The sequence below is a fragment of the Mytilus edulis genome, chromosome 7, assembly GCF_963676685.1.
Source record: "Mytilus edulis chromosome 7, xbMytEdul2.2, whole genome shotgun sequence".
Lineage (NCBI taxonomy): Eukaryota > Metazoa > Mollusca > Bivalvia > Mytilida > Mytilidae > Mytilus > Mytilus edulis.
The window spans coordinates 26,160,500-26,184,105 of NC_092350.1; the positions used below are offsets into that span (position 1 = coordinate 26,160,500).

At 32.0% G+C, this 23,606-nt stretch overlaps 3 protein-coding genes and 1 long non-coding RNA gene across 4 annotated transcripts in view; 1 reads left to right on the plus strand and 3 right to left on the minus strand.

Moving 5' to 3' along the window:
* Positions 1–363: 363 nt before the first annotated feature.
* On the minus strand, positions 364–2,410 carry LOC139482833 (uncharacterized). Its single transcript, XR_011654972.1, has 2 exons — positions 2,278–2,410; positions 364–735 (listed from the first exon to the last, which is right to left on the minus strand). It is a non-coding gene; the product is annotated as an uncharacterized lncRNA (long non-coding RNA).
* Positions 2,411–3,228: 818 nt separating this feature from the next.
* Positions 3,229–6,345, minus strand: LOC139482834 (uncharacterized). The gene is made up of 2 exons (XM_071266878.1): positions 6,197–6,345; positions 3,229–3,663 (listed from the first exon to the last, which is right to left on the minus strand). Exons 1-2 carry the CDS (start codon positions 6,198–6,200, stop codon positions 3,260–3,262), a joined length of 408 nt encoding a protein of 135 aa, XP_071122979.1. The 5' UTR covers positions 6,201–6,345; the 3' UTR covers positions 3,229–3,259.
* Positions 6,346–11,808: 5,463 nt separating this feature from the next.
* LOC139481129 (uncharacterized) lies at positions 11,809–18,707 on the plus strand. Its single transcript, XM_071264237.1, has 2 exons — positions 11,809–11,915; positions 16,690–18,707. Exon 2 carries the CDS (start codon positions 16,693–16,695, stop codon positions 18,595–18,597), a length of 1,905 nt encoding a protein of 634 aa, XP_071120338.1. The 5' UTR covers positions 11,809–11,915; positions 16,690–16,692; the 3' UTR covers positions 18,598–18,707.
* Positions 18,708–21,056: 2,349 nt separating this feature from the next.
* The window catches only part of LOC139481135 (uncharacterized), a 112,305-nt gene continuing 109,755 nt past the window's right edge, over positions 21,057–23,606 (minus strand). The window contains exon 55 of the mRNA XM_071264247.1: positions 21,057–23,020. Coding sequence (XP_071120348.1) covers positions 22,737–23,020 — 284 coding nt within the window. The 3' untranslated portion in view covers positions 21,057–22,736. The remainder of the gene's footprint in view (positions 23,021–23,606) is intronic.

The following is a 23,606-nucleotide window of genomic DNA, read 5'->3' on the forward strand; positions in this document are numbered from 1 at the left end:
ATAAAACGAGTTTTTACACAGCAATGGCAAATTGAACCCCCTTCCATGGAAAAACTACACCTCCCCTTTCAATGAAAAGCTGACTCCCTCTCAATGGATCTCATTTTTCTAATTGGTATAACTAAATTAGTTTTTCTAAAAAAAAATGATTATTTAAATTGTACACAGACATGGAAAATTGAATCCCTCTCTTTGGCTTCAGATTTTTAAATTGTCATATCTATTATCCAGCTATGATATATAGATATAATGCAGTCATAATACTTAGTTGGGGTGAAACATGCAAGTTTTACCCAGCAATGAGAAATTGAAGTACCCTCTATAAACTTCAGAATTTCGAATTGTCATAGCTATTCAAGCTAACTCATAAAGCAATAATTTATTAATAAGAACTTCTTAGGAATATAACATGTTAAGAAAATTTGTTCAACATAAATACTCAGCCATTGAAACTTCTTAAACTGAACCACTTATAGACCTGAGATGTTTAATTGTTATAGCTCGTTCAGCTTTGTCATTTACTAATAATGCATTTACAAGTATTTGGTAAGAATAAACATATTGAAAATTGACCACTGCGACTGGTTAAAATTTTAAGGGGGTCGATTTTTCATATTTGAGATATAAGATGATTGAAAAAATTCCACAAACAAATGATGAAACTATCCAAATCAAAGCCCAACGGTTATATTTTCTTGCTGCATCATAATCACCTCGTGCTCTCGCTTTGTTTGCCTACAAAAACAAAAATTATTAATGCAGATTGTAGATAGTAAAAATCTTTTAAAAAGCAACAAATGATGAGCGAAAAAAGATCCATGATAAATAATTGAATTACAATAAATTGTCAGTCGACTCTTAACATGAAGGATTGTTTTAATATATGATTTTTTGTTTAACAATTTATACAATGTCTAGAAAACTAAAAAAGATATTTATAAGGAGAGAAACCTTAAGATAAAGATAATCAGCTAGAAAGGATTAAGAAACAAGACAATAGGAAATCTGTGGTGATCTTTTGAAAGTGCCCGGAAATAATAATGTTTATCCTTTTTTTTTTAAACAGGTTATATGATTAAAAGGACAAGATCTTAAATAAGCTACAGAGACCAAAAACCCAACATTTTTCCTTTTGGAATTGTTGTTCTTAAACAACAATTCTTGATAAGTAAAATGAAATTAAGACAGTTCACACAAACGTGTTCCTTTTATTCTTTATAAAAACAATAAGGCTTTTTTTTAAAAAACGAAGTCACAATCTTTACCAGTTAGAAAGGGGCTAAATATACTGCGCTGTAAAAAATCAACTTATATGTCATGTCATATCAGAAATTTAAAGCACCAGAAACAGGCTAAAGAAACTAACTTCTATTTGTATGAGTTTTTAGAAAAAGTTTTTGGTTCATTTGAAGTGTTATGCGTGTATATTATTTTAAAAGAAAACCAACCAATGTAAAGAACATTTCATTGTCAACTTTTTACCATGAACAATGAAAAAGAGAGTACATTTAAAACAATACTGAAAGTGGATGATTTTTTTTTTTTGGGGGGGGGTTTATACTAATGATAACAATTTATTTCGATGTAAAAATAAATTTCACTCATTTTACGTTTTTTCGTAATAATCTTGAAAACCATAATTAAAACTGTAAACAGCAAAACAAATTACAAAGAAACTCACGCAACTAGCAAATCAAACTAAAATTGAGTTTACACTATCAACAAAATGTGGAGAAACTATTTCCTGCAAAAATTATCAACGAGATAAGATCATGAAATAATTCAACATTATCAAAAGGAATAAGTTTAGCTATCAAATACAGAATCAGGAATCAGGAATGTAAAAACATATTTTACCATATTCATAAATAAAAAAAAGTAGTTGAAGTATACTACTTGTTTTATTGATACATGTACTTTCATTTGTTTTCTTATGCTTTTTAACTTTTTTTTCGTTTTTGTTTCAATCGAAACTTTCTACCTTGTCCGCACTTTAAATTTTAAATTTTAAATTTTAATTGATGAATAGAACGCAATCAGTAGGAAATCGTAAAAATTGACCTGATTAAAATACTACCTTTCTTTGTAATTTTTTTTCGAAGTTTTCAAGGAAGTTACATTATTCAATGATCACAAATTATAAAACCAAATAATAATAATGATTGAACGTTATATGGGAAAAAAATGAATATTCGATTGTTTAAGAACAAAAAACCATGTTGTTTTTTTTATCCTAGATTCTTTAATTATATTCATCATATATCATGCAACACTTACTTTGGTGGCATAAGCGAAAGCAATTCCACCTGGTATCACGGACCAGCAGATACACAAAATTGCTAAACAACGATAATTGGAACCGGGTGCTGGGGGTTCATCGATATCCTTCATCTTTGTCTAAAAAATTCAGAAAAAAAGTTACGGTTTAAGGGATAGGCTGTATGTTTGATCATATGACTTTTATGGTTTTTCCTTTAAACACTCATTTCGATGTCTCGATTAAAGCATTAGAAAACATAGGCTGCAGCAGCGTACTTACAGACGAAGAAACAGGATTCAAATGGAATTTCTTCTCCAAGGAGTATTTGGCAAAGGGAGGGGGTATTGCTTTTTTTATTTCTTTGTGTTTACGTATTTTAACGGATCTGAGATACAAGACAAACAATGCAATTTACCTCACCCTTTTTTTATAATGCATTTATGAGTGAATCGTTGGTTGGGTAAAGACCAGTGGCAAATTCTTAGAAGCATGCGGCCCGCTTCCCTGGCGTTCACTCCTGAATTACTAAAACTGAGCAACACGACGGATGTTACATGCGGAACCCGACCAACACCAGTGATCAGTTCAAGGTTTTGTCTCCGGGGGTATCACCAGCCCAGTAGTCTGCACTTCGTTGTTGACATGAATATCAATTATATATTGTACTTGTTTGGTTTTATAACTATATTCTAGCGTCACTGATGAGTCTTATGTAGACGAAACCCGCGTCTGGTGTATCAAAGTATAATCCTGGTACCTTTGATAACTATTTGTAGGTGTTCATGTCTACTGTATAAAATAAGTATATGTGGTATTGCAAATGAGGCAATTATCTACAAAAGTCCAAATACCATTGTGTTGTCTGGTTTCTTTTCGACGTAAATCAAGATTGTACGGTTGGTATCATCCGCCTCGTTTTAGTCCCGTTTTTAATAGATTTATTGAGCCTTCAACAAGTTACCCTCGTCTTAATCTCACTTCCCTCCCGTCACTCCCGCTTCAAGTCGCCTGATTACAGTTTTCACTTACCCCTATACATCCTTTTACATAGAAATCACTAAACTTTGTAGCAGAAATCATTTGATACTCAAGTTCATATAGGAAGAAGGAATCTGAGGAAGTTGGTTGATTTACCAAAACAGGAACGTTTTTGTAAGTTTGCGAAGTATCTGTTACAACACATATTTGTTCAACTGAGGTATATGGAGGTGGTTGATCCCCTTCAGAATATAATTCAGGTTTGGCAAAGTGTTGATTGTCCAGTAAAGTAAGTGACGGTTGTTTATCACCATCTTCTTTATATATTGATGATGTATAAGTTTCATCTGGCTGGACTTCGGCTGGTAGATATTGCTGGGATCGATGTTCATTCAATGGAATTTTACTGTAGTTTGAATACTCAGCTGTAAAAATTAAAAACTATAATTACATATAAGGATCTTACTCAAGTAAAATTAAGCTACAAAATCGTGACCGAAAATGTTTACTTCTATAAACACTATTTATCAAACCACAATAGCAGGATAGTAAAGGTAAGCATCACCAGGAATACAAGATCAGCATATAGATATAACTGAGATCATCAAATGTCTCCTGATAAGATTGATTACAAGAAATAGAGATGTCTGACCAATTTTAATGTTTTACAATTTTACTTTGAAAATATTTTTTTTAAACATTATAAAACAGTGACAGCAAAATTATCCATAAAACAATATTACATCGAAGGCCAAAGTTTGACTGAAAATCAGCTGTTTACTTATGTATAGAAGTTATGTCCTTTACATAACTACTATTTGACCATTTTGTCATCTTCATGACGATATCGATAGCCAAACAAATTTTTCTATTGATGTCAAACTGACACTAACCTTCATGTAGCAACACATAATCAATATTTACCACGTTCTATAGCTAACCCGATTACATAAAAACAAAAGGATAGGGACATAAAATAAAAGGTGGTCCGACATAGGGTTAATTGTAAAAACAAAAAGCCATCCTAGATGTACACAAATGTCTTGATTAACTTGCCTTTTCCGTATGGAGTTGACACGATTTCCCCATTTTACCTTGATTTTTCTTCTTTATCGCTTTTGAGAATTGAGCATAGATAAACTATTTTTGTAATTTGTCTTTTATATTCTAATGCATTTCAGATAAAGAAATAAATGTAAGCAGAACAAAGAACGAATTGACAATATATATACAATGGAGATACAAAAAAAAGAAATTAACAGTTGACAGGTTTCGTCATTATTCGTTTAAAAGATCAAAGATAATGACGAACACAAGACATATCTATAAAGACTTGTATAATTGATAAAAAATCATGTCAAATTGTAAAGGTTCAAATTACTTTTAAAAGAAAAATCTGGTATAAAATCACCTGTCACCATTTAACGGTAGATTTTTAAAAAGTCCGTCAATGAATAAATGTGTTATAGTTTGCCGTTGTCCGTTTGTCCGTGTGTATGTCTACTGAAATTTACTATACCCAATTTGTAATTCAATTACCACACACATAACTCTGATTGACTGGGGAAAGCCTCCTTACGATTCTCTGATTGTTTAGTTTACCACCTAATGGTTATCGTGATATTAACTTATTCTATTCACAAATCACACTCTTTATTCGAGTTTGTCTTGTTTTGTTTACATAAAGCTGTATGATGTTGTGCGGATTGATTGAAGAAAATTGAATTTTCATTTGTATTGGAGTCTATATTTATATGCCAAGTATATCGTCTTGCGATTTTTTATATGTGAGGGTTAGTTTACAGATTACAGGATTATACAAATTGTAGAGGCCATTGGTGTACAAATGCATGAAAGTCTTTCGGACTTTCGTAGAATTTTATTTTAATATTAATTTATACGCTTTTCGAGGCTCTAATGCGTTATTCTTTTTGCGATCCATTAAAACAAGAACAGCAGTTCTGTAGTTTTTTTTTCTTTTGTTTCAATATTCAGATTTTCTAGAACCCTAGTATTCTATTCATGTGCATGAATAAGTTAATAAAGAAGTTGTGGCAGCATCGATCGAAGTTTAAACATATGGGGAAAAAGCTCTAACGAACCAGTCAATTTAAGTATTTGAAGTAAAACATTTATTGGATTTAAGACTTTTAACATGTATTATACGGTATATGCCTTACTTTAGACATTTTGGCTTCGATTTAGATGGATCAATTCACCTTTTAAAAGATTTGCAACAACGACAACCAGGTTTAAACAATTAGGGAAATGTGATTAGCTTACTCGCTATAGAGAGCAACATATTGTAGATTATTCCACCAATATGCCATGGGTTTTTTAAGAGACGATTAAGACTTGATTTGTAATTTGGAAGAACAAACAATTATTTTTCGACGATGTAAATAAATGAAATGGTGCAATCTCTAGCAAAACACTATGTTCTTCTCTAAAATTATGTTGACAAACACGATCAGTATACAATATAAATTAAAATAACAATAAAAATGAGAAAAATGATAAAAGTCTTATTGTTTATAAACATGCTTGATTGAGTTAAGTCATTCCAGTTGATATTGTATAGGGTGTCTTTCTATGTTATGATGGCATACTACTGTTTCAGTACTGTCACTGTTTGGGGTCCTTTATAGCTTGATGTTCGGTGTTAGGCTAGGCTCCGTGTTAAAGACCGCACCTTGACCTATACCGGTTCACTTTTATTAATTGTGACTTGGATGGAGAGTTGGCTCATTGGCACTCATACCACATCTTCCTATATCTATTAACACAGGCTTCTACCTGTTTTCTCTGGGTGCCAGGTATCAATGATCATTATGAGTTTATTTGCATCAAGATTTGTAGAAAGAAGAAAGTGAGTAGCTGATGAAGTATAAAGAAGTCATATATTTGTTGTACTTACCACATATATCACTGTTAATAAATAATTACAAAAATATTTACCCATTATTCCAACAAGGGTACGCCAAGCCAGTCAGCACGTAAAGGAGAAAAGCACGTAATATCCTTTTTGGCGGCAAAACATAAATTTAACATAATTTTGTATTTTTAATATTAATTTTGTTTTCTTTACCCTCCTGACCCGAATTTGTGATATTTTCTTATTATACTGACAAGATGTTTGTTAATGGTTTGATCACAATAGGCTTTTATACTATCATACCCTCTAAATTCTAAAGCTTTTTTGTGACTTCCGTGTTTAACTTCAGAGAAAGCTATTGTTAATTCTATAACACACCTGAGATGTTTTACCTTGAGCATTTAATAAATTTATCACAAAAATTAAAACATCAATAATTCGGGGGGGGGGGGGGGGAAGTCCTATTGCATATCCTGTAATAAATCAGTATTTTTTTTTGGTGTGTATTCTGACAAAATCGTTGTGAATATATTTCTTTTTGTAAATTTTGATCAAATTCGACAAACTGTATTCTGGTACAAATATTTGTTTGTATGGTGCACCCTTTCGAATTGTTGTAAATTGATATGTTAAGATGACTTCTTTTCCAAAATAGATCCAATGATGTATTCGGAATTGTTAAGTCACCTGGCTTAAAGTGGCTCGGGACTATTCGACTGCGCATAATTTCACGCATGAATTACAAAAGTATTTGTCGTAAATTCGATATAATTTTTTTTAATATTTTGATTGATTAGAAATGTCAAATCATTGTAGTTATGTAACTAATAGAATATTTTCGTTATTATCGGTATTTTTTAAAGGGTCAAAATGACAATTCACCCATTTTCACCATTTTCCCGCCAAAATTTGGGTTTTAAGGTAAAATATTTTTTTTTCCTTATCGGTGACCTATGTTTTTTATTGGCTCATTCTTTGAAGCTATATTCCAGCTTTTCATATAACAGTTTTGGACCAATTGTCATAGAACGTTTTTTGATATTCCGAAAAAAATATGTCAACAACTCTATTTCCCCTATCATTTCATTGAAAAATGGTCCCTTTTACATACCTGTTTAAAAGTAAAATTTTGAGCTTAAATGGTCCGTGACCCCCTATTTTTTTTTTTTGACCAATTTGAATCATTTTCTTTAAAGAATAAAATAACCAAAAATACGGCACTTCTGATAGAAACTTCGAATACGCCCGAGCCACCTTATGTGTCGTCAGTTACCTTTTTCAAAGTGCATCTCCTCTGACTCTAGCGGACCAAATATTATCTATTAGTTGAAATAAGGCTTTGAGCTATCTGTGGGTAATTGTCATCGGTAGTTTTTCTTTGCGTTTAACCCCCCCCCCCCTTTTTTTTTTTATAGTTTTTGTTTCTTTGGCTATGCTGTTGAAAATTAGAAATCATAAGAATCTGCAAAATATATTCTTATAGACAAAATATATACAAGATGAAGTGAGCATCTTTCATGTTTATATAACAGCATGGACTTCATAAGAATGAGGTATGAGATGAATTGGATTCACAGTTATTTTTTTCAAAAGCTCGCCAAATGCCTTGAAGAGTCTTATACATGTTTCTTTTTACTTTGATTCAAACAAAACATTCTCTGAAACAAACATAATCAACATACTTCATTCATTGATTGACAACAACTTTGTTACGTTTTAAGGACGTGTTTTTCAGACAAACAATCAGCATTCCAATGGGAACCAACTGTGCTCCTCTTCTTGTCGACTTACCCCTTTGTTGACTTTATACCGGAATTTCTTATGATGAACGATAAGAGGTTATCAGTATCCATTAAAATAACTTTCCAGTGTAAAGATGATGTTCTGAGGTTAAATAATTCAGAATTTTGAGACTATGTTGAACGCATCTATTTCATAGAATTTGAGATGAAGGATGAATCAAATACAGTTTAGTTTACCCCATCTCTTTACTTACATTTAGATATTGACAATGAGGGTCGGTTGAAAACAAACCTTTACGACAAAGGAGATGATTTAAACTTCCTCAGAGTGAATTTTCCATTTCGATGTGGCAGGATTCCAGCAGCGCCTGCATGTGTAGTATGGATATCCCACTTCAAACGATATTCTAGGGCGTGTATTTCCTTCCCTTCGTACATTTCACGGATATTTTCTCGGGTTTGTTAACTGTTAAAGAATAGCCGTTTCACAGATGACAACGTATATGTTCCAAAAGTGGGACAAAAGATACCAGAGGGAAAGTCAAACTCATAGATTGAAAATAAACTAACAACGCCATGACTAAAAATAAAAAGACAAACAGATAAATAGAAGTACAGAAGATACAACATAGAAGACTAAAGACGTAGCAACACGAGCCCCACCAAAAACTGGGGGTGATCTCAGGTGCTCCGGAAGGGTAAGCAGATACTGCTCCACATGTGGCACCCGTCACAAGAGTCCCAAATGGTGAAGTTGAAATCATCTCTTCGTAAATTTTACGGATACCATCACGAGTTGGTTGACTGGTATGGAGTAACAGTTTCACAGATGATGTCGGATATGTCCCTTATGTCTTAACTACAATACACTTCCCTTTTCACGAATGTGACCTACCGAATTAGACTATTTACCGGATTTGTAATAATATAAGCAACACGACGGATGCCACATGTGGAGCAGGATCTGCTTACCCTTCCGGAGCACATGAGATCACCCCAGTTTTTTTGTTGGGTTCGTATTGCTTATTCTCTAGTTATCTATGTTGTATCTTCTATACTATTATTTGTCAGTTTGTCTTTTTTATTTTTAGCCATGGCGTTGTCAGTTTATTTTCAATCTATGAGTTTGACTATCCCTCTAGTATCTTTCGTCCCTCTTTTTTGGACATACATGAACATTTAAAGGAATTTGATCGAAAACGTTACAGAGAAGTATACAAAATAGAATTTTTGTTCTTGCAATACATGAATTGATAACTCATCCAGTACATAGACATGCTTAAACTGCAACTGACACTGCCATCATAAAACACCAAAAACGATCATATTTAAAAACAAACAACCGTATATATAATACCAAACATCACAAACACGAACACCACCAAAAACTGAGGAGTGATTGCAGGGTGCCCAGAAGAATTGTCGATAAAATAAGGAAATTATTTAGTGAAAAATCGAATTTGGAAATGAGAGGTTAAATGTTTCAAAAGTACCAGGCTTATAATTTGATACGCCGCACGCGCGTTTCGCCGTCTATATATACATAAGACTCATGAATGATGCTCCGATCAAAATTGTTAAAAAGCCTACAAGTGAAAAGTTGAAGAGCATTGAGTACAGTTCCAAAATCCCTATGAGAATATAAATTGCAAATGTCCATTTTTCATACAATTGTAATAAGAAGAATAACCAAATAAACGATGTGAATAACCTTTTTAGTATACAAAATCTTTTTTTTTCTTCTATAAAAGCAACTTTTGTATACTGCTGTTCAAAAGCAATCAATCGATTTGAGATAAACCATTCGGGTTACAAACTGAGACCAACCGAGTGAAACACATCAACTATAAGAGTAAAACAACGGAACAGCAGAAACACTGAAGTTGAACTAAAACAAACGCCAACATACATAGAAATGGACTATTTTTAAATAACAGCTGCAATATTCCTGGCTTGGAACAGGAGATTTAAAGAAAAAATGGTGAGTTGAATCTGGTTTTATGGATAGCCAAACCAAGTTTGACTTCCTTATCGTGTTAAATTATCTATAAAAAAAAGAAGCATGAATTACTTTAAATCAATAGGTTGCATTGCACACAATTGCCGTAGACAATCATTCTGAAAAATTAATAATTGATTCAAATAAAATTAATTTGGACTTTTAGTTAATCACTATTTTTGATAATATTTCAACACTTCTACATTCATTGTTGTATGCGTTCTCTACAGTAAGCATTTATGGTTCTATGATATTTTTTCACTTAATATTCTTATGTTTACGAAAACGTTTTCAATGATTCTTTTACTGCCGACATACGTTAAAAATATAAACTAGTCCAATACCATTTGTACATTAGAACTCGTCATTGGTTGAGATAAAATTAAGAATGGAAATGGGGAATGTGTCGAGGAGACAACAATCCAACCAATGTTATTTTTTGTCGTTAAATGGCTATTTATCAGTACTCTTGGTGCAAAAAAAATAAAGATTTGTATAGCTTATTTCCTAAATCCTGTTAATTAAGACTTTGGTTGGATTGCTTGCTTTGTTTACATGAACGTTTGCCAGTGGCGTAGCCAGGGTTGAAATGCTGTGGATGTTTCGCCGAGCGGAGCGAGGCGAAAAAAAAATTTGGAGCTTTTTATGCAGAAAATTATTTTTTATTTAAGCAAATGTACTCCCCCAGAATCCGACACTAGTTAGATTTTTGTTTAAATTCAAAATACCCACCAATTCATATGTTTATATTTTTAACCAAATTTTATTGTTTCCTCGAAACTACCATCATTCAATTCATAAATATTTGATGTAAAGTTTCCCACGCAATCTTATATTTGACATATCAAAAACGGACCCCATTACAGCGGCACTTCTGTATAATTTAGGAACTTCGGAATATAGGAACTGAAGTGATTTCTCTTACCAGGAATTTGAGTCTACAACCTTGAGTTGTTGATTTTTGATTACTGAGCTAAACGTGTTGCAGGAGACATAAAAATTCCGGGCATCCAATCGTCCGGTCTTGTTAACACTCTCATGTGTACAATTCTTGTCAGATTAAGTGAAACTCCTATCATAAGCAATCTTTTGACAATTTGGAAAATACTGAGTCGTTATCAAATATTTTTAACCAGTTATGACCCTTTGAAATATAAATTATAATGGAAATCCCATTTCATTTGCTGTGAAGCTTTTATTTCTCTTAAGATATTGAAAATAAAAAAGAAAAAGAACAAAAAAGTGCTTTTTTAGTTATTCCCTTGTTCCTTGCCCTTTGATAGATAAAATATGACATCTGATGTGCATGGCGGGGAACATAGGATCTTTGTTCTTTACTGATTGAAAATATAATTAGTATTTGAACCTAGATAGAAAAGGGAATTCATAAGCCTAGGACTTATCACGATCTATTACAAATTGATTTTTTTTTATCACGTCGTTTACCATGTCGCAAGAAACAATATCAGGATATGGTGTTTTAATTGTTAGTTGCTATAGTCAAAGCCATCACTCCACTAGGTTCAATTTCAGATGAAACATGTCCACGGATCTGCGTATCAGTCCAGTCCGCTTGTCTTAGCCGATGACGTAGACTTTTTTTTTACGAACAAATGTTAACTTGAAACAACACTATTCTGCGGCTATCTTGTTTACATAAACTAAATTATCAAATGAAAGACCAGGCATACTGCTTCGTAATTTAAATGACTGGACGTTATCCTCATATTCTCGGCTCAGCCTTGTGAAATTTGGATACTTCCGAGTTAAACTGCTGCTATTTTATTTATTTTTTGTCAATATGATGTGGATGCTTGAGCATCTGAGCAAACATGCAAGCTACGCCACTGATAGCAAAAAAAAATATTAGAGAAAGTTTGATCTAACATGAGGTACAAAACGAAATTTTGAATAAGGTACGAAACTGCTTGATAATGAATGTAGGTACGAAACAACCTGCTGTAATGAAATTGAAAGTGAAAGTAGATCTTTAAATAGCTTGTTTAAAGAAATGCACAACATAATACTGCATGCAAATAGTAACAAAAAAGTGCTCTTCCTGTAAGTTTTAATCTTGCTCATTTGCACAGCTTTCGGCTCCTGCAAGTACAAAAAAATTGTACAGCTGATCACTTTTAATTTTAAACTGTTTAGTCCAAAAAATTATCATTTTAATATGAGGGTTTGGATGGGGAAACATGATTAAAGAATAATAATGCCCTTAAAAAATGAAGATTAGAGAAATGCGTGGTCTAATTTTTTGAAGATTAGAGAAAAAAGGGATGAAAATTAAATGTTTATAGAATAACAGACCCCCAATCCAGACCCTCATTTATGAGTCTGGTAATGGGGAAGTCCAAATAATTATGACTTCTGGCAAGGTAGAAAGATTCTAGAAAGGCGTCCCAGAAAAAAATTAAAATAGCCTTGCCAGACGTCATAATTATTTCGACTAGTTATAAATGAGGGTACCTTCATGATGAATAACGGAAAAAATTCTTGCCAAATGACGTTAATGGTCATTTTTTGTGCATGACGATAAAATATGTACTTTCTTTTAGACAATAAAAAAAAATATAAATGATAATTATTTGAGACCTCTGACGAATCACGATTAAATCATATTTTGACGAAAAAACAGTAAAATTTTAATCAATTTGACGATAACGGTTGCCGAAAATTGCCGTTTATGATGCCTGACGTTAAAGGACATTTACTACCCTCATTTATTATGAGGTCTTGGAAGGCTATTTCAAATTTTTTGCTTTGACGGCCTCGTACTAGTCAAAGAAAAATATATGATAGCCTTTCAAGACGTACGTCCTAATCATTTGGACTAAGCACTCTTATGATCTTATCCACCATTAATTTATATTGATCCAAGATCGTCAGTCAGTCCCAAAAGTAACGAAGCAGTACATTCATTTTGGATGGGCAAGTATCAGCGAGCTCTGAAGTCCCAAGGCCCCAGCTTGTCTGACAAAACAGCCGTTGGACGTCAGAGTAATCTAGGACTAGGCATCTAATTGCATAATGTGCGATTCTGATTGTATGCTGAGGCTACTTATATGATAGTAGTCTCAGCTGAATCCCAAGGGCTTGATTAACATGTTTAAGATAGGCAGTGTCTGCGCGTACCCGCATGCTCAGGTACGAATAGTCAAATTGCCATTCGTGAGGCTACGCGTACCCACATCCTGTTTGATGATAAAATGCCATCGGATCAGGATGAAATGTGAAATATATACAGAAATTATCGATAAAATGGGATTTTGTGTAGAACGAGTGAAGAGTATGAAAAATAATATTTTCAAATTGTATTTATTAGTTAATAATACATAATAAATATTGCAAATTAAATGCACACTGATTGAAGATGAAACTTTACAGTTTCTGTAAACATTTGTAAACTAGTCCTATAATATATGCACTCCCGGGCATTATTTTCTATTTTCTTTTTACTTATATTGCTATTTTTCCTTTTTTATTATTATTATCAATGTGCCACCGGCATGAAAATATCAGCATGAAAACGATAAATAGTGAATATATAATGTGAAGGCATATATTATATAGGACTACCTGTAAACATGAAGAAAAAAATAATACTATTATTAAATGTAAATGCAAATTTAAACACTTAAATTTTACTGAATTTGAAAAATACCAATATGAGATTTAAAAATTATCTTTGAGTGAAAAAGATCGTAAAACAGAAACTGTAATTTTAAAATATCTTAAACAAATAAAATTAAAGCTTGGGTGTCTATAAAAAAAATTAAAGAAGTTCTTCTTTTCTCTGCAGCTTCAATTGACTCTGAGTTCCTTTTATACAATTATCTAAAATTAATCGACTGATAGTAAATTTGAACAAATTGTTCCGATTCATGATAACTTTTAAATGTCTTCCCCACATGTTTATCACTCTCTTCCATTGTAAGAATATTTATTAACCGAGAAAAACTGTTCACTTACCTATATACCGATATTTATAAAACTTCTAGTTTTTTTAATCAATTTATTCACTAATTGGGATAATTTCAGTATATATGTCATGTTTAATTCCCAATCCAATGGCATTATATTTTAAAACCAGATGCGGGTATGCGAAGCCTACAAACAGCAATTTGGTTATTCATACCCGCATGCTGGTACGCTTGGACACTGCCTTTATGGTAAATAACCTGTTTTAACAGGTGTAAAGTTTATATTTGAAAAAATCCACGGTCACTTGTCTCCAAAAAAATACCTATATACTTTATTATACATTTACTATAATATATATATTCTTTCTATAAATATAAGATGACCCACTTTTGGATCTTTTGTGAAAATGGTTCATGATCCAATAGACTAGGATTTGATATCATTAGAAGGGTAGGTATGCCTTTTACCATCGTGCTTCAATTGGTCAATTTCGGTACCGTTAGCAATAAATCAGTAAAAATTTACTGGGATTCATCAAAATATCCTTATTATCATTCATCATATTAATGTGATTTGTCGAAATCAGTCGATTTTATTTATCCTTCTAAAGAAAGTGTACAAATTATCGTCATGCACCAAAATAAACTGTAAACGTCATTTGGCATGATTTTTTACTGTTCTTCATCATGATGGTACCCCCATTACGACCCTCCATTTATAGGTACTTAACCTGTATTTTTGAGAAATGTCATCCAGTCGCAAACTTCCATTATATTTTGATTCTGTGAATAAGTTGTCTATATATATCCAATTTAAAATTATTATGTCATCAATGTCAGAGGCGGTTTTAAGGGGTGGCCCAGGGGGCTTGATTCCCCCCTTTTCTGGGAAATATTTGTTTGATTATATTAGGAATTACCAAAGCATGACTGAATTGGGCCCCCTCTTAGTCAGTCGGTGGGCTTCCACTTATGAAAATTTCTGGATCAACCACTGGATGTACATTTAATTAACTACAACAAAAATATGATGTACATAACACACCTATTTCTATTGTCAGAATAATTTGTAGCAGGCCTTCCAAGTTCAGGTCAACCGTTATATACTTTTCTTCTTGCAGACAAGCTACTAGACGTTAAGCAACCAACAATCAATCAATCTCGCAGACAAATGACATTGTTCATCTCACAGTGTTATTAGCATGATTAGAATTCATGGTTTTAATAACACAATATTCGGAGTGAACAACAATCTCTGTGTACTCTCAGGTGTATGTTTAAGGGGGTTCTTGAAAAGAATTATTTTTTCAATCAGATTTCTTTTTAAACTCGATGTTGATTCCCCACCTTATTTTCAACAGACAAACTATCTTGTGTCTAAGGCAGCAACCATTTGATTTTCTGGGGGGGGGGGGGGGTTATGGTTTTTTTTTGGAAAAAAAAGTTTGTTTCCAGGTTTTGGTGAAAAAAATAATTTGTTTTGGACCCTGAGTAAAAAAAATTATTTGTTTCACCCTCAGCTGCCACTACATGTAATGGTAAAATTGAAAGAAAAAAATTGTCTTCGGTTTGTCGCTAAAAAAATAGATTGTTCTTCGCCGAAGGCGAAAAAAAAAGTTTGCACAGAAAAAAAACCCATAGCCCCCAATGAGATATTTAATTGTTCCTATTGAAAAGATATTTTTTTGTGAGTTTGACAAATAAAAAATGACAATATTTGAGATCAGCTCTTCCTGAATTTATTCGTTTAGTAAACAAAACACACTAAAAAAATGTAAATTTCAATTAATTAGGAACAATGCTAAAAATGTTCTCAGAAATCTACTTTTTATGATAAAATCAGTGTTAATTATTAATTGAAGGCCACTAATTGTCAAATGTAAAACAATATAAACTAGAAAACTAATGGCCTAATTTATGAACAAAATAATGACATAGAATAAACGAGTACCCCACAACAACCACTGTCAGACCACCAATTAAATGTCCCTATCGGTTCAACCAAATTTTGCAATTTTCACAGCTTTCTTGATATTTTACTTAACTTCATAGAAACCAGTAAGATCGAGGTCTCCGGAATAGACAAATGATAGTTACCACTAAAAATAACCCCTGGTTTCTGGAAATCTTAAATTAGTATACTATGTAGACTTGCTACAATTCCCTTTCTATTATTTCTCTCTTACTATTAATTTATATGTTTACTGATAAGTGCCAGCCTACTGATTGCCCTTGGAGTTCCTCCTGCAGATGTCAGTATAATTGTAATCTCCTAGTTATAGCAGTAAAATTATTAAAGGGGCAAAATTGAAAAAAAAAAGAAAAAAACATAATTAGGAAGGGACATGTAGCAAGTCTATATACTATGGAGTGCATTAATCCTGAATGTTGAATGCAAACTCATAGACAAGTAAATTTTGACTCAAAATGGTCTTAATATATTTTCTTTCACCAAAAGTTTCATTTCTGCCAATTTGTTGGTAATAGTTTAAGTAAACAATGACATCAAATGCACTATTATTTTTTTGTCCGAGTAGGCCTACTTTCACATTCATTCTAAATTGGAAGGAGTAATTGGTGATCTGACATCTACAGGCCCCTGATTTGGTACAGGCACATACTATGCAGTGTGGCCTTTAAGACATCACCATTATTTTAGAGTTTCAGAAAATGTTTGAAACACTTTTACATTTTAAATTCCAAAATACAGGTTATTTCTATTTAGGGATAGCAAATCCTTAGCATTTCAAATAATTCTAAATCTTGTAAATAGTAAATTTATAAATAAGACTTTTAAAAGCATATTAAAAAGAAATTATTTTTTTAAGAAATGCTATGTTTAAAGTAGGTACATGTTTTACTGTTAGATGTGAGTATATATATTCAAAATGTCTTCATTTTTATTATAGACAATGGACTTAAATGATGTGTTTGAAGAGGAAATTCTGCAGATAGCAGATAAAGATGAAGACCTCCTTTGTGGCAAAGTATTTGCCAAGAATTTTAGAAGCAAATGTTTTATCAAGACTAAATTTCATGATTGCTTTATAGAAAAAATGACAATAGCCAGAATAACAAGCAGTCAGAGGCAGACATTAGTAGGCATTGAAGGGATCGGAAAGTCTTCATCCGCAATATACTATGTCCTTAGTTGTAGAAAAAAGGGGGACAATGGCATTCACTATGTTGACTTGAACGTAATTGAAGCAATTGATAAAAACCTGGAAAAATTTAAGCTATTTGCAGACAATGTGACTTGTAATGATTGTTTAGTAGTAGATCATGTGACATTATCTAATATGCCATTAGTGAAGAAAATTGCAGAAGTTACTCAGTATACACAAATCATTCTGATTGAGTCTGGTTTTACTGCTTGTGCACATACAACAACTGGTGTTGACTTTGGTAAAGACCTTCAGCTAGATTTGGACGAGTTTAAGAAGATATGGACTGGATCTCTTTCAGTACAAACTAAAGGTTTATCAATGTTTCTTGAAGGTCATAAAGGTTCATCATTGTTTCTTGAAGGTCACAAGGTTTATCATGAATTGAAAAGCCAATTGATTGTCACACCAAAACTATTACATAGTACTTTAGATGATATGATGTTGCACAATTTAAAAACTGAAGCTGTCCTTTACTCCGCAAAATGTAGATTACGGGAAGATATAGCTATTATTAACCTTGATGTTAAACATCCTCAGGAGGAAAGATTCATATTAGATACAAAAACCCTGCTGGAGTTAATTAAGAACCATGATGACGGGTTTACCACCACACTTTTTACCTTACAAGAATTTAAGATAGCAATTAATATCTTTGATGTCCAAATTAGTGTGGTATCGAAGCAAGCTCTGAAGGAAAACTATAGATTATTTGAGCTTGAGCTTACAGAGGGTGATGTTTATGTAGTTATAAGTGAATTGCAACCCTCTATTCATTCTTTTTGGATTGAAAAGTTCCCTTATAATTTCAAAGAAGTGACAAGTCATACTGATAACTGTTCAAAAGATTTTCTTCATAGGATAATTAATTATGGTGGTATGCAAAAAGAATTTGAGGCAGCGATTGTTAAATTTCAAGCAGAAAATCACATAGTGTTCGTTCCTGATAGAGATGTCTACACAGATACAGACAGTGTTGAAAAACCTGGTAAATGTGAGATTAAGCAGTGTACTGGGATTATAAAGCAGAGACATGGGTTACGATGTTTGAAACCTAATCAAGATAAATTGATGGAATATTCTGATGAGAATACCAATAGGTATGATAAACCTCTAAAGAATGTACACAGAACAGCTCTTTTCATGAGAGAAGAAATAAAAAAGAATAGAGATCAAACTTTACTTGTATATCCCTCTGTTCAGAATCTGGTTGGCTTCAGTTATTTCCTGTATACTGCAAATACTCATTCAAAATGTGGCATTGACGAAGAATCTAGTGGCAGTGTTCCAGTAAAAAGAAAAAGGAATGAAGAAACTTTGTTTTTGGTTCGAGTCTCAACTGGGATCTCTCACACGGGACTAACAATGAACAATGCGTTAAAAGTCTTCAGAAATACCTTGAAAGAAGTATCTGTCCATGCAGTTGTCTTGATTGCTACAAAAGGTAGTGGTCCTTATACGCTAACAGGGAACTGCGTTTTTAAGCATCTATCTATTGTCAATATAGGTCACCAACATTATATGAAATATTTAAAGTTGTGTCTAAAGGAAGAGGATTATTCATTTATCGATGCAATATTAACAAGCTCTGATGAAGTCGGGAATGAAAGAATCTTTCCACTTGTTCAAAAGATTACCAGGAATGGAAATTGAGCCTGGCGTAATATATTGTGCTGCAGACAGTCACTGAGGCATATATCAGTTAAAAGTGAGGAACAGATTTATATGTTGGATATGAGAAAGTGAATAAAATATCTCTTTTACTAATTAGTATTTTGTACATTAAACAAATGATTTCTGAAAGATTTAGGTCAAAACAAAAACGAATATAGAAATAAAAAGTAACACAAGCAGTTGTGGTATGATTGCCAATGAAAAAACTATCCACCAGAGGTTAAACGATGTGGATGTAAAAAACAAGAGGTCAGCTTACCGCATTCAAGGTTCTGACATGAAGAATGTAGAAAAAAGTAGCGAATTCATAAGATTTCAATCAACTAAAAACAAATGTGACAGATATGAGCCAACGAAAACCACTTAGGTTTAGGCACATTATAGAATGTTGCGGTGTTAATCAAGTTTATCAATGCCTCTCTTATCTGGGACAGTGGTGTAGCAGCACATCATTAGAATTAACTGTAAAAAATAGTGGTAAACTATTGGTTAACTATGTTAACAACTGTATTCCTTAATTTTCAAAAGGATTCAATTTACATTCTAGTTTGATGAATGAATAATTATACTTCATCTTAGTTGGTATATTATGATGACTGGCAAGATTTAGATTTGGACCTCATTTTCATGACTCATTGGTCAATCTCAAGATTTTTGTAGTTTATACTATACCAATAATCAATGGAGCCATTATATTTAGTATAAAAATAATGATGGTTTGGTGTACATGTCCTTTTGGCAGTTTTCTTCTGACCTTAAACCTATTTGAATGGTTCATTTAATGATGTAATTATTTACCAGTTCAATCCAATTTTCAGATCTTTTTAGGCAAAGTGGCCACTATTTTATAGCTGTTGTATGGAATGATTTTAATGTGTACATATCTGGTTGGTATGTTCAATGGTTTGTTGGTCAATGTTCAGTTTTCATGGCTCATTGGGCAGTATTAAGCTTTTGTTTACATTTTAATCTTTCTCTCAGATATAATAAGCAATAGATCAACTATGGTCGCAATGTATGGAGTGATAGTGTACATATTGACTAGCAGGGTTCATCTGACCTTGACCCAATTTAATGGTAAATTTATCAAGGTTCAATTTTTGGTAACTTGGTTTATTTTTCACCGATTATATGAGCAAAAGGCTCTGTGAATTAAATCCAACAATATTTGTTGAAAAGTATGATTGTTAGGTTGATCTGACCCTTACCTCAATTTCATGGATCATTGATAATGGTAAGTTTATGTGAAACTTGTAGTAAAACCTTTATATAACAGACCTTCACATCAATCACGAAGCAGGTGACACATTGATGCTGACCTTGACCTATTGTGTGTTTATTGACCCATGAAAAAGGTTGTGATTAGTTAATTTCTGAATTACAATAATAGGTCAACCCAATTTGATAGATAGAAACAAGATGAAAATGTCTAACTAGGTTAGCATATGTTGACCTCATTTTCATGGTTCATTGATCATGATCATGATTCTGAGAGCATTGCATGAAAAAACAGTTCCCTACTGGTTAAACATTCATTGTACAGGATCAAAATGCTTACTTGATCTTTAACTTGTTATGGTGTAAACTTTATAACAAATACCAAGTCAATATCTTCAGTCATGATGAATAAAGTGTGGAATTGAAGTTAATTTTCTAAGACAAAGGACCATAACTATGCACAAATTCATCAGACCAAAACAAAATTAGAACTGAAATCTGTAAATTTTCATGAAAAAAACCCAATACACCACATATCATATCAATGTATTTAAGCACGAAGAAAAAAAGTGTAGAAAATTGATTTCCTAAACAGACCGAGGGACAGGGTGCAAACCTTAAGCCCCCTTCGTCTTCTTCGGTAGGGGACTAATAAAACATGTGAAAGATGAGAGTATGTAGTATAATTGGCAATGCGACAACTATCTACCCAAGATGAAATGACAAATTCAAACAACTACAGATTACCATGAATACAGCAGGCACTTCACAACAATCAAAACCCATACCTCTTTCAGTTAATGTTACAAGAACCTTCTGACGGACAGCAATCAACATCAAACAGTGAATTAGTTTCCTTGTTTTTATCAGGCACATACAGAATAAGGCATTGATTTAACCATTCTGTAAGAGTTCAGTTCTCTACTTAACTTGGACCAATGATAAACATGGTCAAACGGCTAAACATTAGACGGAACTGTTTAGTTGAAAGGGGCTTGTTGTCAGATTGGGTCTATGCACAAAAACAACTAACAACATGGCAAAAGAAACAATGTAACAATTTAAGTCAGTTCCCATAAGTAATAATTCAACTTTATTTAAAAAGACAGATATTTGTCTGTCCAATAGGAATCCTCTGACTTTGGGCTCATTCATTTGGAATAATGAAATATGTAATGTGTAAAACTATTGTAAGGTGCAATAAGAAAAAATAGCAAAAGAAAACTGTTGATCATTTTTATTTATTAAACTAGAATGTTAAACAAATATTTGTCTAACATTTTGTCTAAGTAAACGTTGTACATGTATACATGATTTGGAAAAGTAATTAAACAAATGTGGGGTACTTGTACCCTTTTTCTGGTTTCATTCTTTTCAATGAAAAAAAAACCCCAATATTTATATGTTTCAATTAATATCCCATCATTTCGTCAGTGGCATATTGCTTTGGACACTTTTCATATCAAAGAAATTTGACGTCATTAAGCTGATGTGAACAATAACATTATCCAGAGGTGGATCCAGGATTTTTGAAATTTCAGATAATTGAATTAAACAATTCATACTTGAAACCTTTTTTTTTTGGACGATTTTGTCCTAATGTTTACATCTATTGTGAGAAAAAAATGTGATTCTACCAAAAATAAAGGACTTTTGAGTGATTACTGATAGGACAACAAAAACCATCCCAAAACATAAAACTACTATTAACTTGACTAAGTGTTTATCAATCTCGACTACCTATGAGGGTATTAATGCTCTTCACCAAACATAAAACATAAAACAGAATATTACAATACACCATCATAATTTGACATTTCCTTAATATACTTCTGACACTTTGAACATTGCAATAAAAAAATTCTACAGAAATGCTTCGGTATGTATCATACACAGAACTTTACTTACAAAGTTTTGTATAAATAACAATGCAATTCTAAAAAGAATAAAAGTAGATGCGACAACATGAAACCTCTAGCTATGTTTTCATAGGGGGTCACCATGTGACAGTGCCAAACTGATCACATCCTCACTGATAAACCAGAGGTGCAATAAATAAAACTATCAAGCTTTTATATTCTTCACATTTGTCTTGTAAACAAATTATTTATTCAATACACTGAGATCACTCTTGAATAAATTATCACAATTATATGTATGAAGCTACAAAAAAAATGAATATGTGAACAATAAAAATAAATAAATTAATACAAAATATGTACTATACAATAAACATCCTTTAAATAAGTACAATTAAATGAATAATGAACACAATAAAAACAACAAATGGCACAAGGAATGAGCTAACAAATTTTATGATCTTTTATGGATTTATGAAAAAAAAAACAGTAAGTTGTTGAAACCCTCATCAAATATGAATGTGATAAAAAAAAAAAACATCTAAAAAACTTCCTTTTTTTTTGTACCATGATATTGTTATTTTTGTTAAGTCTTTTAATTATTGAAAATGGTCTATTTCATTGCATGCATTTGGTAATTTGTTATCTAGTAAAATATCAAGACTTAGAATACTGATTCTTTTTTAAGAACTATCAAATATAAGCAGTTTTTTGTGATGAAATTTGTCTATTAGAATATAAAGTATGGTACTATTTTTATTTTTAAAGTGACATGCTTTTGTCATCATTTCTCTTGTAGTCCATAAACAAACTTCTAAAAGAAATTATCAAATTTTAAATAACAAAAATAATTTAAACAAAGAAGTTTTTGATAGGATTTTTATGTTAGAGTTACCTATACTAAAAGTATTTGAATTTGACCTTTCATCATGTCAACTTTTTTTTTATCACTTATGTTTTGCATAGATACAACTTAATCAGAAGTTTATGGCTATGCTTTAATGAAAGACAGATGTAACTTTTATATATCGAACAAGATATTTATGTTGGTAATTGCATATTAGCATCAGCGTCTGTATATAAGCCACTAGCCGAAACTGCCCGTACCAGTACAAACACGTAAATTCCAGCGGGCTCTGTAATGGATGAAGGCATTCCAAATTCTATATTCTGATTGGTTGTTTCTAGCCACTGTACTATATTAGATCCTCCCCTGAATGTACCTGCTGATATTTCATACCATAAAGTTTCTGACGATGAGAAAACATTCTCCCACAATATATTGAATTTGTTGTCAAGCCACTCGATGATAACTTGTTTGGAATCTAAAATTTGAAAAATATTTAATGATGAAAATTGCGCTCAAAAGTTGAATATTATAAATACATCTTAATCCGTCAGATATTACTTTACATATTTCTTTTTCATATTAACTTTATGGTAATGGTTTATGTAAATATGACCAATAGACCACAAGATTTATACTGAATTGTTTTTTAGCACAAAAGCGTGATTATAATTTCATTTGCAACACAAATTCAGATAATTATTTTGCAGTTTCCAATAAGAATTCAAATTTTTTTTTGTAATCTATTGTTCCCTCATTTATGCAGTTGTTTGCATAACACTGGTTTGTTAATAAATTTAACTTCTAGCTTTAAACATTCAACTCAGGCTATTTTTTTCAAATTATGCCTAACTTTCTATGTCATTTGGTCACGCTGATCAGTGTTATCTTATTGGAAATAATAACACATTTTTATATTTTTATTTACACATGGTAAAATTCTTGAGGATGAGATTCAAAATATTTGTTTTATTTAAAAGAATAATATTTGGTAAATTATTTTAGAATGTTACTTTTAGATTGAATGCTTCTTTTTGTAACTTTATAGGGGTGTAAAAGTGTTG

Excerpts from the sequence above, each read along its gene's own strand:
- LOC139481129 (XM_071264237.1), top strand. The coding sequence starts at position 16,693 with ATGGACTTAAATGATGTGTTTGAAGAGGAAATTCTGCAGATAGCAGAT.